The 15541-nt window shown below is 42.6% G+C and overlaps 1 protein-coding gene across 1 annotated transcript in view; it reads right to left on the bottom strand.

The window, feature by feature from the left end:
• Lims1 (LIM zinc finger domain containing 1) overlaps positions 1 to 15006 on the bottom strand; it is a 98163-nt gene extending 83157 nt beyond the window's left edge. The window contains exon 1 of the mRNA XM_048352489.1: positions 14845 to 15006. Within this exon, the coding sequence (XP_048208446.1) occupies positions 14845 to 14876 (32 nt within the window). The 5' untranslated portion in view covers positions 14877 to 15006. The remainder of the gene's footprint in view (positions 1 to 14844) is intronic.
• Positions 15007 to 15541: the final 535 nt, after the last annotated feature.

Here is a 15541-nt window from a genome sequence, read left to right as displayed (position 1 = left end):
AAGATAATGATAAAAGGGGAAAAGGAATCTTAAGCAAAATCTTGAAGAGAATTGTACACCTATGGATAGATAATACTATTCACAGTAATAAAGAGGAAGAAGCAACCAAAGTGTTCATCAGACCAATGGATAAACAAAATGCAATATACAGAATATTGTGTAGCCTTAAAAAGAAAATTGTTAGGGGGTTCGGGGTTTTTGTTTGTTTGTTTTGGTTTTTTTTTTTTGCCAGTCCTGGGGCTTGAACTCAGGGCCTGAGCACTGTCCCTGGCTTCTTTTTGCTCAAGGCTAGCACTCTGCCACTTGAGCCACAGCACCACTTCCGGCATTTTTCTATATATGTGGTGCTGAAGAACTGAACCCAGGGCTTCATGTATACGAGGCGAGCACTCTACCACTAGGCCATATTCCCAGCCCCAAAAAGAAAATTGTTAAATGCTACGACATCAATAAACGTGAGGACATTATGTTTAGTGAAGTCAGTCAGTCATAGAAGGACAAATACTGAAGGATTCCCATAAGAAGTATCTAAATCAGTCAAATTTATAGATAGAAAGTAGAATGGTGGTTACAGGGGGCTGAGAGAAAATGGGGAAATGGGAAGTTGTTGTTTAATGGGTATAAAGTTTTAGTCCTGCAAAATGAAAAAGGTCTGTAGAGCTGTTTTATAACAGTGTAAATATACTTAACAGTACCAAATTATACACTTAAAAATGATGGCACTGTTCAAAAAGAAATGTACTGATGTATGAACTTGAAATCCCTCTGTAATCATCTTGATAGCAACAATAAAAAATGAAAATTAAAAAATAGTAAGTTCTATGATGGTAAATTCTATGAAGTAGGAATTATAAGTCATAATTTTAAACAGCAATAATAAGTGTTCAAGAATAAGGTTTGAGCCAGGCACTGATGGCTCGCACCTGTAATCATAGCTACTCAGGAGGCTGAGACTGGAGGATCAAGGTTCAAACCCAGCCCAGGCAGGAAAGTCCGTGAGACTCTTATCTCCAATTAACCACCAGAAAACTGGAAGAGGTGCTGTAGCTCAAGAGGTAGAGTGCTAGCCTTGAGCTGAAGAGCTCAGGGACAGCAACCAGGCCCAGAATGCATGCCCCACGACCAACAAAAAAAAAAACGCCAAAGAATAAAGTTTGAGTTTTATAGTCTTAAAATTTGAAACAGTGTCAGCTCTACCATTTAATGTGTGGCCTTGTGCAATGTTCCTTCTGAGAATCAGCTTCCTCATCTATATAAATGAGGGTGTAAATAATATATATGTTAAAAGGGATTTGGAGATTAGAAAGAGAACTGCTGACACTGACAATACTCACACTTGGATTCCGTAAACCTTCCCCCTTAGGGATTATATTCAACACATCATTCCCACCAAATCAACTCTCACCAAACAAACAAAAGCTTACTCAAACTTATACTGCCCTAACCAATTTACCAGGATTCCACACTGAATCCTTGCAGATAGCAAAGGAGGTAGGACTGTAATCCTTACTTGGCTGTTGAAGAAATCAAAGCAGAGAAATTATTTAACTTAGGGAGAAATGATGAAGCCGAATACAATCCGAACAGTGTAGCATTTTATTCTATAAAGACATAAGCCAGAACTAGTAACACAGAAAATAAAATCAACTGCATAAAAAAAGTCAAAAGGGAGTTGCAGGAATAGGGGTGTGGCTCAAATGGTAAAGTGCCAGCTTTGAGTGAGAAAAGCCAGGCCTGGAGCCTGAGGCCCTGAATTCAAGCCCCAATACTGGCACAAAAAGAAGGAGAAAAAAAAAAAAAAAAAGAGGAGGGGTTGCTGTGGTTTGAATATTTATATCCATCCTAAAATCCATGTTAAAACTGGATCTCCGATGCAACAATGTCAAGATGTGGGCCCTTCAGGAGATTAATCCTCACCGAATGCTATCAGTACCTTATAAAAGGGCTGGAAACTCCAGGAAACAGAAACAAGGCTATTTTTCTTTGTTATGTTGCTTTTGTTTTATTTTCTTTTTGTCCTTTGTTCGTTTTTCTGACTTTGGGATAGTGAGGGGAGGGTAGAAATGGAGGTACAAAGGATGAACAAATGCAGGAGTACTCATTAGACACGATATTGAAAATGAATTACACAACTTGAGGGTGAGGACAGGAGGGAAAAACCATGAGCGTGCCAGGGAAGGGTGGCATTGTACAAAAAGAAATGTACTAGCCAGCCGGTGGCTTATACCTGTAATCCTAGCTACTCAGCAGGCTGAGATCCGAAGATCATCGTTCAAAGCCAGCCTGGGCAGGACAGTCCATGAGACTCAGCTCCAATTAACCACCAAAAAACTGCAAGTGCCACTGTGCCTTGAGCTGAAGAGCTCAGGGACAGCACCCAGGCCCAGAGTTGAAGGCCCACCATCAGCCAAAAAAAAAAAACAAGCAAACCCAAAACTCCCCAAACAGAAATGTACCTACTTCACTTATATAACTGTAACCCTTCTGTACATCACCTCTATAATAACAATTTAAAAAAAATTTAAGGCTGGAAGCAAGTAGCTCTTTTTTGTCTTCCATCTTGCACAAGTGGTAATACTATGAAAAGAACCATGTTAGAAGCAGACACCGGGCTCTCTCCTGACACCAAACATGATGGAGCCCTGATCTTGGACTTCCTAGCCTCCAGAACAGTGAGAAATAAATTGCTATGACTGTGTTACATGAAAAATAAACTGCTGGGTTATTTTGTTGCAGCAGCAGTAACAGACTAACAAAGATATAACAGTTAAAATATACACAAAGGACAGTGTCCCAAAGATTACTTAAATGATTAGACAAGACTAATGTAAAAAACTTACATTTATAGTCTGCAGTTTCAACAACTACTTTAATAGATCATTTAATCTTCCTGCATACCTGAGCTCTTCAGTTTAAGCCTAGTGCACTACCACTTGAGCCACAGCGCCACTTCTGGTTTTCTGCTGGTTAACTGGAAGTAAGAGTCTCACAGACTTTCTTGCCTGGGCTGGCTTTGAACTGCAATCCTCAGATCTCAGCCTCCTGAGTAGCTAGGATTACAGTCATGAGCCACCAATGCCCGGCTTCAGAAGTCTATTTTTGCACCCTGGTACTAGGGCTTGAACTCAGGGCCTGGGCACAATTCCAGCTCAAGGCTGGCACTCTACCACTTGGGCCATTCCAGCTTTTTGTTGGGTAATCGGAGGTAAAAGTCTCACAGAGTTTCCTGCCCAGCTGCCTTCAAACAGAGATCCTCAGATCTCAGCTTCCTGAGCAATTAGGATTGCAGGCGTGAGTCAAAGGCGGAGATGAGATCTGAGCACAATTTCCTATCAGCATAGACCAATGGAGACTCCTGGTTCTTTGCCATTTTCTTTACTGTAAAGTGAGCCAGTAAAGTCATAACTTGCCCCAGGTGCTAGGCACCACAGATGAAAAATCCAGTGAGTAGAGTCACTAGTGATCAAGCGCCAACTATTCCCTCTGCTAAATTTTCACCATCAATATTTATCTTTTAAATTTCCAAATCTCCAAATCTTAAAGTGAAGATAAGGCTGGGAATATGGCCTAGTGGCAAGAGTGCTCGCCTGCTATACATGAAGCCCTGGGTTCGATTCCCCAGCACCACATATATAGGAAATGGCCAGAAGTGGCGCTGTGGTTCAAGTGGCAGAGTGCTAGCCTTGAGCAAAAAGAAGCCAGGGACAGAGCTCAGGCCCTGAGTCCAAGGCCCAGGACTGGCAAAAAAAATTAAATAAATAAAGTGAAGATAAATATTTTCTTTTTTTTTCTTTTTTTTTTGCCAGTCTGGGGCTTGGACTCAGGGCCTGAGCACTGTCCCTGGCCTCTTTTTGCTCAAGGCTAGCACTCTGCCACTTGAACCACAGCGCCACTTCTGGCCATTTCCTATATATGTGGTGCTGGGGAATCGAACCCAGGGCTTCATGTATATGAGGCGAGCACTCTTGCCACTAGGCCATATTCCCAGCCCAATATTTTCTTTTTTTTTTTTTGGCCAGTCCTGGGGCTTGGACTCAGGGCCTGAGCACTGTCCCTGGCTTCTTTTTGCTCAAGGCTAGCACTCTGCCACTTGAACCACAGCGCCACTTCTGGCCATTTTCTATATATGTGGTGCTGGGGAATCGAACCCAGGGCTTCATGTATATGAGGCGAACACTCTTGCCACTAGGCCATATTCCCAGCCCAATATTTTCTTATTGACTAGTTCAATCATTTACTTACTGAGCACCTAATGTGCACCAGGTATTGTTGCCAGATTTTGGGACACAAAGATTCATGGAGCAAACTCATTTCCCCGAAAAGATGCAGTGAAAATTAGGAACATACATTGTCCCCCAAAAATGCACAGGTTGTAGTTGTCTTTATGATTTTCAATGGTACAGGCAGGAAGAAAGCTGATAAACTTTGGGCAAACAATTTTGCAAACTGTTTTATTAAAGTCCAGGGGTACATGCAGTTCAAAGAAACAATAGAGAGACCCCAGCTGTACATTATTCATTTTCTTGAAATGACCACATCTAATGAAATACCACAGTACATCACAACCACATACTGACATTCACACAGGAAGATACAGGAGAGTTCCACCACAAGGGTCCTTCATATTTGCAGTTATGGCCACACACTAATCTACTCCCATTCTAGCTCCACCTCTCTAGCCTCATTCTCTCCTAACCTCTGACAACCACTCATACTATTTCCTTGTCTATAATCTTATCATTTAATGGAACATATAGTTGTGATGTGAGATGGCTTCCCCCCTCCATATAATGCCTCTAAGACCCATTCAAGTAGTGTCAGTAACAATAATTCACTCCTTTTCTCTTCTGCTTAGTACCCAATGATATGGTTGTTCAACCATTTAACCAAACTGTTTATTTAACAGCTGAAGGACATCTGGGTTGTTTTTGGAATTTGGAAACAAAATTACAAAGAGGGTTGGGATGTAGCTCTAGCATGCATGGAAACATGCATTTTTCATACACATTTTTGTGTAAACAAAATCTTCATTTTGCGGGGAAAAATGATCAGCAGTAGTGGCACGATTAGTTTAAGAATCTGCCAACTGTTTTCTGGAATGGTTGCATGATTTACATTCCAACCAGCAATAAGTGAGTGAGTGCAGATTCTGAGAATTAGGACAAGGCAATCTTTGGAGAGAGAGGACGTTAATTTGTCTACCACATACTATTCTTTTTTTTAAAAAAAATTGTTACTATAAGGGTGATGTACAGAGAAGTTACAGTTTCGTAAGTCAGATAATGAGTACATTTCTTTTTGGACAATGTCACCACTTCCTTTGCTCTATTCTTATTTTCTGAAATCATGTGTACTGAATTTTATCAAACATGTTCTCTGCAGATTAAGATGCAACTGTACTAAATTTTCTTCTTTTGTCAGTTAATATTGCATATTACAAATGGCTTCCAAATGTTGAAGTAGGATTGCATTCCTGGAATAAGCGTCACTTTGTTACAGTGTACCTTAGTTATTTTTCTATATTGTTGAATTAGATTTCAAAGATTTTGTCAAGAATTACATATCTATATTCCTTACAGATATTTCCCAGTGCTTTTCTTTTTGATGCTATGGCTTTCCTATTGGGATACTCTAGCGCTTTTTTTTGGCTGGCTATGGGACTCCCATGCCCAGTGCTCTACCATTGAGCCACAGCTCCACTTCCAGTTTTTGAGTGGTTAATTGGAGGTAAGACTTTCACAGACTTTCCCGCACAGGCTGGGTCTGAACCACAATCAGCCTCCTGCATAGCTAGGTTACAGACATAACCTACAAGCACCCAGGTGATACTCTTAGCTTTATTAAATGAATCTGGAAATGTTCTTTCATATTCTGTTTCCAGAAAGAGATTTTATGAAACTGGTGCTGTTGTTGTTGTTTGTTTATTTTAAAAGGAGAATTCACCAGTGAAACCACAAGGTCTGGAGATATCCTTTTTAGGAATCTTTTAGACATAAATTCAATTTCTATTTCACAGCAAATGAGTTGTAATAGGTAATGCTTTTTCAGGAATTGCTGCACTTCACCTGAGTAAAACATTTAAGTGCATTGTTCAGAACACTCATTATTAACCATTTGCTATCTGCAGGGTAGTGATAACATCTGCTTTATTCTTGATACCAGTGATTTGTATATTTTCCCCCTTTGTCAGTCTCTTAAAGGTTTGTCAATTTAATTGGTCTTTTCAAAGAAACAGTGACTTTTCATTGACTTTAAAATTTTTTTAAATGTTTTTTTATTCATTGACTTAAAAATTTTGAATGTCTTAATTTCTGTTCCTTATTTTCTCCTCCTGCTTAGGTTTATTCTAGTTTTTATTGTTTTAGGATCTTAAGCCAGAAAAAGATTTCTGATATGAGACCTTTCCTCTTTTCTAACACATTTAGAACTATAAATTTCCCTCCCTGCACTACTTTAGCTATGTCCTAAAATTTCTGATATGCTTTATTTTCCACTGTCATTTAGCTCAACATTTGTTTATTCTCAGACTTCCTCTGACTAATAAATTATATATGTGTTTCATTTGCACTTGTCTAACCATTTTCCTGTTACACCTTTAGGTACTGATTTCTTTCTAGTTTGAAAATTCCAAAGTTATTAAAGTTTAAGAGCCAGATGATACAGCCTATCTTGGTATATGTTTCATAGCAACTTGAGAAGAATGCGTGTTCTGCCGTTGTGTAGTGTTGTCTCATCTTTTCTCTGAAGTTATACTTTATATGATACTTCTATGGTCAATATTAATAAATTCCTTCAGTTCCTTTGGCATTTCAATAGTACCTTTTTCCATCTATTTCTGATTTTCCTATGTTGTTATAGATGGAAGTTTCTTGTACATAGCTTATAGTTGGATCACATTTTGTTGGGTCTTGTGTGTGTGTGTGTGTGTGTATGTGTGTGTGTGTTTGGTACTGGAGTTACAAATCAGGGCCTTGTGCTTGCTAAAAGGCCACTTAAGTTATTCTGTCAGACTTTGGGTCATTTTTTAAATCTATATTATTAAAATCTGTCTTTTATTTGGTGTATCTAACACACTAAATGAAATGGACTTTCTCCTTTCTCTTTAAGATACCAAAGACACAAATGGTCTTTTTTCTTTTCTTTTACAATGAACACAGGTCCCTAGAACTTTGCACTGTCCCTGCCTCCAGACTATTTGCTATTGTGCAGAATGGATAATTTCTACTATTTTTACCATTCTGTTTATCACTGATTCTTTCCTCTGCCCCTTCAATTAACTAAACCTATCCACAAAGGTTTTCATTGGTTATCATATTGAATTTCTCAGTTGTTCAATTTCCCTTTTTTTTTTTTTTAGCCAGTCCTGGAGCTTTGACTCAGGGCCTGAGCACTGTCCCTGGCTTCTTTTTGCTCAAGGCTAGCACTCTGCCACTTGAGCCATAGTGCCTCTTCTGGCTGTTTTCTATACATGTGGTGCTGAGGAATTGAACCCAGGGCTTCATGTATATGAGACAAGCACTCTTGCCACTAGGCCATATTCCCAGCCCTCAGTTGTTCAATTTCTGCCTCTACATTTGCTTCAAGAACATTCAGTGAAACATTTTAATCATGGTGGCTTTAAAATCTTTGTAAATAATTCTAACATTTCATCTGTGTCGGTATCTATTTACTATCTTTCATCATTCACTTTAAGATTTTCCTAGTTCTTAATCTGACAAATGATTTCAGATTTGTTTTTTTGTTTTTTTAACAACTGGTTTTTAAATGAAATTGGACTTTTAAAAAAAGTTATGCTGTGTAACTGAATCTTATCTGAACTTCCTATTTTAACTAGCATTCTCTGATACCTCAGTGACAAGTAAACGGCCTCAGTACTGCTAGCTGGAGACAGAAATCCAGTATCTTCATTTTGCCTCTATTGACCCCCAAGAAATAGACAACACAACTGAGCAGGGGAGTTCTTGTTCCCTTTGTCATCTTCAAGAACCTTGGGATGATGGAGGGGTGGGATCATTACTGTCTAGAAGCATGAAAAAATGTCTTGACTCCCTACTCGGCCTTCCTTCCCTTACACCGTAACGCCCAGGATGCTGGGCGTCATGTTACAAACTTGAAAGGATGTAAGTCTAGGTCCTCCACCTTGAACTCCTTTGGCATTGGTATTAGTGATATCAGTGTTGTGTCTAGGTTTGTCTGGAATCAAGCCTTGGACATTTTGGGGGACAATATTAGTGACTTGGGGAATCTCTAATTCCTAGGACATGGTGAGAGCCCAACACGTGTCCCCAGTATTTGTTATGTCATGGGAGAAATAGTGATTTTGTTCCAGCTGCCAAAAAAACACAGATGGTTTTCTTTCTGTGTCAGCCTGGAGCTTTAAATCAGGGCCTGGGTGTTGTACCTGAGCTTCTCTCCCCACGCCCCCCCAACCTCCAAGGCTAGCTCTACAACTAGAGCCACAGCTCCACTTCTGGCTTTTTTGGTAGTTAATTGGAAGTAAGCATCTCACAGAGTTTCCTGCCTGAGCTGGCTTGGAACCATACCATCCTTAGATCTCAACCTCCTGAGGAGCTAGGATTACAGGCATAAGCCACCAGTGCCCCGCCAGAAGATGGTTTTCTAGGTTAAGAAAACAGCATGAACAGGGGCTGGGGATATGGCCTAGTGGCAAGAGTGCTTGCCTCGTATACATGAGGCCCTGGGTTCAATTCCCCAGCACCACATATACAGAAAACGGCCAGAAGTGGCGCTGTGGCTCAAGTGGCAGAGTGCTAGCCTTGAGCAAAAAGAAGCCAGGGACAGTGCTCAGGCCCTGAGTCCAAGCCCCAGGACTGGCCAAAAAAAAAAAAAGAAAACAGCATGAACAAAACAACACTGAGAGAAGAAATCATTAGCTATTGTCCAAAGATGGTGGTGAGTTAGAGAAACACAAACTAAGGAAATAGTATATCCACAAAAGCTTTATAAAAATGGCTTGGGCTGGGCTGGGGATACGACCTAGTGGTAAGAGTGCTTGCCTCATATACATGAAGCTCTGGGTTCAATTCCCCAGCACCACATATACAGAAAACAGCCAGAAGTGGCACTGTGGCTCAAGTGGCAGAGTGCTAGCCTTGAGCAAAAAAAGAAGCCAGGGACAGTGCTCAGGCCCTGAGTCCAAGCCCCAGGACTGGCAAAAAAAAAAAAAAGGCTTGGGCTGGATTAAGAGGCTCAGTAGTTTTTACCTTATTTGATAGGATAGTGAAACATCTGTTTTGGTTGATTGTTGTTGTTTTTATCATGCAGGACTTGAACTCAGGGATGAGGCACTGTCTCTGAGCTCTTTTGCTCAAAGCCTAGCACTCTACCACTTTTGAGCCACAGCATCGCTTCTGGTATTCTGGTGGTTAACTGGAGATAAGAGGCTCACAGACTTTCCTACCCAGGCTGGCTTTGAACCACGATCTCAGATGTCAGACACCTGGGTACGTAGGAGCACAGGCATGAACCACCAGTGTGCAGCTCATTTGTTTTGTTCTGTTGCAACTGGAATCCAAACTCAATGTCTTGTGCTTGCCTACAAGACAAGTGTTCTACCATTGAGCCATATCCCCAGCTACATACTTTTTTCTTTTCTTTTTTTTTTTTTTTTGTGCTTTCAGTGTTTTACATGTAGAGTCCTGAGTTTTTGCCTGATGCTGGCATGAGCCTGCTTATCTGTACCTCCCACATATCTTGGCTATCAGGCATGCACCATCATGCCCAGCTTATTGATATGTGGTCTTGCTAACTTTTTGCCTTGAACTGCAATACTTCAGATCTGTCTCTTGACTTATAGGTGTGGGTCACTACGCCTGTAAAGAAACTTAACATTCTGAGAACTATGAGTAATATGAGCATAGAGGTACTTGAAGAAAATGGGTAACTGACATGAAAGAACCATTACATGGAAGCATTCTTGAGAACAGGAACTGTCTCATACCTCTTTAACCACGTCAGCTACATTTGGACTATGTATATTTAAAAAAAAATTCTCTCAAATCTACTACATTGAGAAAGAATAACCAGCTGTGGCCATAATTGCCTATCAAATGTCCATTCTCCCTTCTTCTAAGACTTCATTAATAAGGCAGATTTATATGAGGCAGTATTATGTTCTGCTTTTAAAATATATAAGCTGGACCTGTAATTTCAGCATTTGAAAGGACAAGGCAGAAAAGTGGAGTCAAGGCCAGCCTGGGCTACTTAGATAGTAGACTAGCCTAGGCTATATAACCAAGACCTCATCTCAAAAAAATTAAATGAACACAAGCAAAATAAATATTATACTTCCCAATGACAGGGCTGGGAATATGGCCTAGCGGTAGAGTGCTTGCCTCGCATACATGGAGCCCTGGGTTCGATTCCTCAGCACCACATACACAGAAAAAGCCAGAAGTGGTGCTGTGGCTCAAGTGATAGAGTGCTAGCTTTGAGCAAAAAGAAGCCAGGGACGGTGCTCAGGCCCTGAGTTCAAGCCATAGGACTGGCAAAATAAAATAAAATACTTCCCAATGGCAAATTTACAATCTGTTCAAGCAGTTAGTAATACCTATCATTTCACTGATTTATCAGTAAAGAAGACTATCAAGCCAGATGCCAATAGCTCACATCTGTAATCCTACATGCTCAAGAGGAAGAGATCTAGAGGATTACAGTTCAAAGCCAGCTAGGCACAAAAGTCCACTAGACTCCATCTCCAAAATAATCAGCAAAACAACAATAACAAAACAAAAAACTAGGCTGTAGGTATAGCTCAAGGGTAAAGTGTCAGCCAAGTAAGCAAGTCAAGCAAGCATAAGGCCCTGAGGAAAATCCCTGGTACCAAGAGAGAGAAAAAAGGAGAAGGAAGAGGAAGAAGGGAGGAGGAGGAGGAAGAAGGGAGGAGGAGGAGGAAGAAGGGAGAAGGAGAAGGAAGAAGGGAGGAGGAATCGGAGGAGGAGGAGGAGGAGGAGACTAAATAGAAGGGGATCTCTCAGACAGTACCATGCGCAAACACTAGACATGAGTGAAAGAGATGTCCTAAGCTTCTGAGGAGGAAGAATTACAGTATGTGTCTGAATTAGAATATGTGTCTGAAATACCACGCCCCCAAGAACATACTTTAGGAACCAAAAGAAATCCAATCACCTGAAAGACACATGTTTGGAAATGCCTGTCTTATATCTTACTTCATCTTACCTGACCCTCAGAAACTGGTACGGTCCAGAGTCGTGGACATCCTAATACTGGCTCCTACATCTCCTACTGCCCTCACATGTACTCACACTACTTTTAATATATATCCTTCACAAGAACGCACTGTTCAGAGCTTGTTCTACCTGCATCTTCCATGTCTTTGTTAAATGTCACTTCAGAGTTATCAAGCTCTAAAATGTATTCCAACATGAAAATGACACAGAAAAAATGTCCCCATGACTACTATCACACACACGATACGATCCAGTGAGTAAATGTCAGAGGCAATCAAATAAAAAGGATAATATGATCAGGATGAGGAGGATAAACTGCAGAGGCACAGTACATTGCAAGAAGTAGTACAGTTGTTCCAGAATCTTAACTTAGGAAGACAAAAAGGCAACAATCCAACATGTAATATAAGTATTCCCTCAGGTGGCAAACCACACTTAAAGGCTTAGTCACAAGATCTGTAAAACTGACAAATAGTTTGCAATGTTTTCCCTTCCACTTAAGTACAAACCTAAGCCAAGCATATGATCTATACTGAGATTTATTTAAATATTATCTCTAAACAAATGCAATGTTACTGAAAACAGAAACAGGCAGAGGAAAGCTCTACTCTCTAGCACTGATTTCTCACATTGCTGAGTTTCTCTGCCCAGGGAGGGGTTCTGACACATTCATACTTAGTCAGAGAAAGAGCTACCCAGAAGATAGGCCAAGAGGCTCCTACAAAGGAAAAAGGGTTAGAGTATAAAATAAAATCCAGACAGTAAAATCCTGGTGGATAATTTTTTTTAAGTCTGCTGGGCACAGAACAGACCCCAGGGGTCTTTTCTCGGCTGACATTTTCGTTGGCTCTTCTCCTTAAACAAGCATAGAATACTGAAGTTTTATGAGGGCACGCCCTGCCATGACAGTTTCCCTCTTTATAAGAGCAATGTGGACCAGAAGATTAGGGAGAAGCCTTAAAGGCAGAGACTGCTTTTCCCATGCTCATTCTTCAAGTCTTAGTTACCAAGTCCCAATAGAACTCCTTAAGATTAGAAAGCACACACTACAACAGATATTCGGCAAATATTTTTAAGAGAAGCTTTTGTAAATGTTTCTTTTACAATAACCTAATGATGTACATTATTCCCATTTAGGATTACGTCTTCATGGTTCTCAAGGGTGGTCTCCCAGACTTTCTCAAGGATTATGTTTGACCAACACTATTTTCATAATAATATCAAGCTATCCCAAAGGAGTTTACTGTAGCTTTCAGCACTGTGTTGACACATGGTGAACTGCAAAGCAACAATGGGTACAACTCCTGACCACTTAAAAGTAATGGAGGCAGAGGCAGTATAACAGATTTCTTCACCTTCCAATTTCCTTCCTGAATTAGCAGGAAAATAATACCAACATCACCTTTAGAAAATGCATCACCTTGAGAAAATGCAACAGTCTCTGGAAAATCTGTCAATTTTTAAAACCCTAAACATACAATTATAACCTGGCAACTGCACACTCCTGAATACTTACCCTAGAGAAAGGAAAACAGTTCACATTAAAACCTGTCCAGGAACATTAAGAGAATCTTTATTCTTAATTTCCCAGAACTGGAAACACCCAAATGTCCTCCAGGTGAGTGAATTGTTTTATACCATGGATTATTACTCAGCAATAAAAAGCAACAAACTTTAAAAAAAAAAAAGCAACAAACTAGGATATATGCAACAGATACTGTGATTACACTTAAATGAGTTAGAGTCAAAATCACAGAGACAGAAAGTACAATGGTGGTTGCCATTAGCTGGGAAGAAGGAATGGGGAGATATTGTTCAATAGGTACAGAGTTTGAGTTCTGCATTTTAGATTTTTTGTTTTGGTTTGTTTGGGGCAATACTAGGGATTGAACTCTTATGCTAGGCATTCTACTACTTGCCTTTTTTGCTTTGGGTTAATTTCTGGAAAGAATCTCAAATTTTCTCCCAGAGCTGGCTGGAAACTACAACGCTATTATTTATGCTTACCAGTAGCTGAGATTACAGATTAACCAACATGCCTGGTTTGTTGATTGAAATGGGGCCTTGCCTCAAAGTGCCATCCTACCTGTCCCTCCCACCTTCCAGGTAACTAGGATTACAGGCATGTACCACCCCATCTGCCATACACCCAGGCCTGTGTTCTGGAGATTTCTTATAGTAATGGCTGCCTAACAGAATGAATGAACTTAAAATAAGCAGTGAATTAAAAATAAGGGATTGCCAAGGGGAAATTCAGGGTGAGAAGGGGTTAGGACCAAGGAGGGACACTGGGTCAGGGAGAGACTTGAGGGGCTCCAAATGAGATAATCATGTTCTATTCTTTGCTTGTGTTGCATATCCATTATTCCTTGTATCGTCCAAATATGTTCAATTCCTTATCAGCTTCACAGTCAGTACTAATTATTGTTATTAACTCCTGACCTTCCTTCTTGTTACCAGAAGTCAAATGCCAGGTATACATAAAGCCCTTCTGCATAAGAAAGCAAACGGGCTAATGGAGAAGTGGATGCATGATTAAGCCACGAGCTTTTCTCATAGCACTTTCATTGAAAGAACGAAAACGCCGATGAATTAGACTTACATTTGGCAGGCATTTCCTTGGAACTAAGTTTAAGCCTATCACTTTGGAGGAGAAAATTCCAGCTTTCCGCCGAACATTGCAATGCTGGAAAACTTGTATCAGTGTTGAGTTTGAAAGCCTCCCAATACTTAAAGACCTTCATGACACCAGTAGCGATTTTAACAGATGTTATTTGGTGAGATTAATGAAATGAGTTAGTACTTGCAATCTGCCTAATGCAGAGGGCCGATAGTTTCCCAAAATGTCCAACAAAAGAGATTACGACGGGTAACAGGTCCATTCAAACTGCAAGGCAGACGAAGGAATTTTTAAACTAACTGTGAAAAGCGCAAGGATCCTGCTTCAAATGTCACACCCTAAGTAACCTGTAAGAAAACAACCACTTCACAAGTTTGGGTGTCGTCACCAGGAATACCCACACTTTCCTGGGAAAACTCTCTCTTCTCAACCACGGGTATCTATCTGTGTGAGTCCAGATTCCCTTCATTTAGTCAATCAAAACATCACATGACAAACCAAATGCAAACAAACAAACAAACAAAAAACAACCAGGAGAATCCAGTTGTCTGCTGTACCGAGCTGGATGTGGAAGGCCCTTGGCAAGGCGTGCTCGTCTAATTTTTGGTGCACGATCGGGCGTTGGGCGTGCTAACGCTTCACGAGTGGATCCAATGAATGGAGAAGTCTTTCTGGACGTTCAGCGGGCACGGTCGCCCGAGCCCCGCGGAGAGGTTAGAACCCGCCGGCCTCCAGGAGCTCTGAGGGCCGGGTTGGGACCGGACTAACGCAGATCGCCTCGCCCCCCACCCCCCCGCCCCCGGCGGCGTCTGCCCTCCCAGCTGCCCCGCTCGGGACGCCCGAGCGGAGGTCGCCGCGGGACTCCGGGGCCAGCCAGGCCGCCCGGGGCTCGGCGCGCGAGGCCGCGGGGCTGGGAAGGCCCGCCCGCCCCGGCCGGGCCCGGCCCGCGCTAGGCCCCGCGAGGCCCGCGGGGAGAAGCGGCCGACGTGGCGGGCGGCGGCGGGACGCACGAACCTGTTGGTCATTCCGGCCGCCACGCCCAGCATCTCTCCACAGTCCCACGCCGCGTCTCTCGGGCACCTGGGCTCCCGCTGCCGCCGTGGCCGCGACCTCGTCCCTGGCCGCTGCGGACGGCTGCGGACCGGCGGGCGGGTCTCGAACAGGAAGGAGAGGCGGGCCTGGGGCGGAGAGGCCACCGCCGCCGCCTCCGCCTCCCGCCAGCCCGGGGCTGGCAAGGGGCGGCGCTGGCCGCACGGGGGCGCGCGGGATTGGGGGCGGGGCCTGCCGCTTCCCGCCCCGCCAGGGCCCTGGCCACGCCCCCAGAGGCCACGCCCCCGACTTGAGCTTGGCTCCACCCTCTGCGTCCCCCACAAAGGCTCGGTCGGCGCCGCGTTCGCGGGCTCTGACGGGAGTCGGCGCCCGGAGCCAAGTTAACTTTGACCTCCTTCCAGCGTACGCGGTTCCCAGCGAGTGGTTTCCAAGCAGACAGACAGACAGACAGACGTGGTCGTCGTGGTCGTGGGGGTGAGGCCGCCCGTGGAATGAATGCGCTATCAGGGTGGCCCAGCTCCTGTGGCTGACCCGTGTCTATCCCGGAGAAAACTTGGGGAAATCATTGCCTGTTGCGTCACGAGAAGCTGCATGTTCTGAGGAAGAGAGCCGTCTCGGGACGACGGGGCGTTCTTGAACTGGGATCCTCGGGTCGACGGAC

This window comes from Perognathus longimembris, chromosome 8, assembly GCF_023159225.1.
Source record: "Perognathus longimembris pacificus isolate PPM17 chromosome 8, ASM2315922v1, whole genome shotgun sequence".
NCBI classification, from domain to species: domain Eukaryota; kingdom Metazoa; phylum Chordata; class Mammalia; order Rodentia; family Heteromyidae; genus Perognathus; species Perognathus longimembris.
This window is presented reverse-complemented; position numbering and strand designations above follow the sequence as displayed.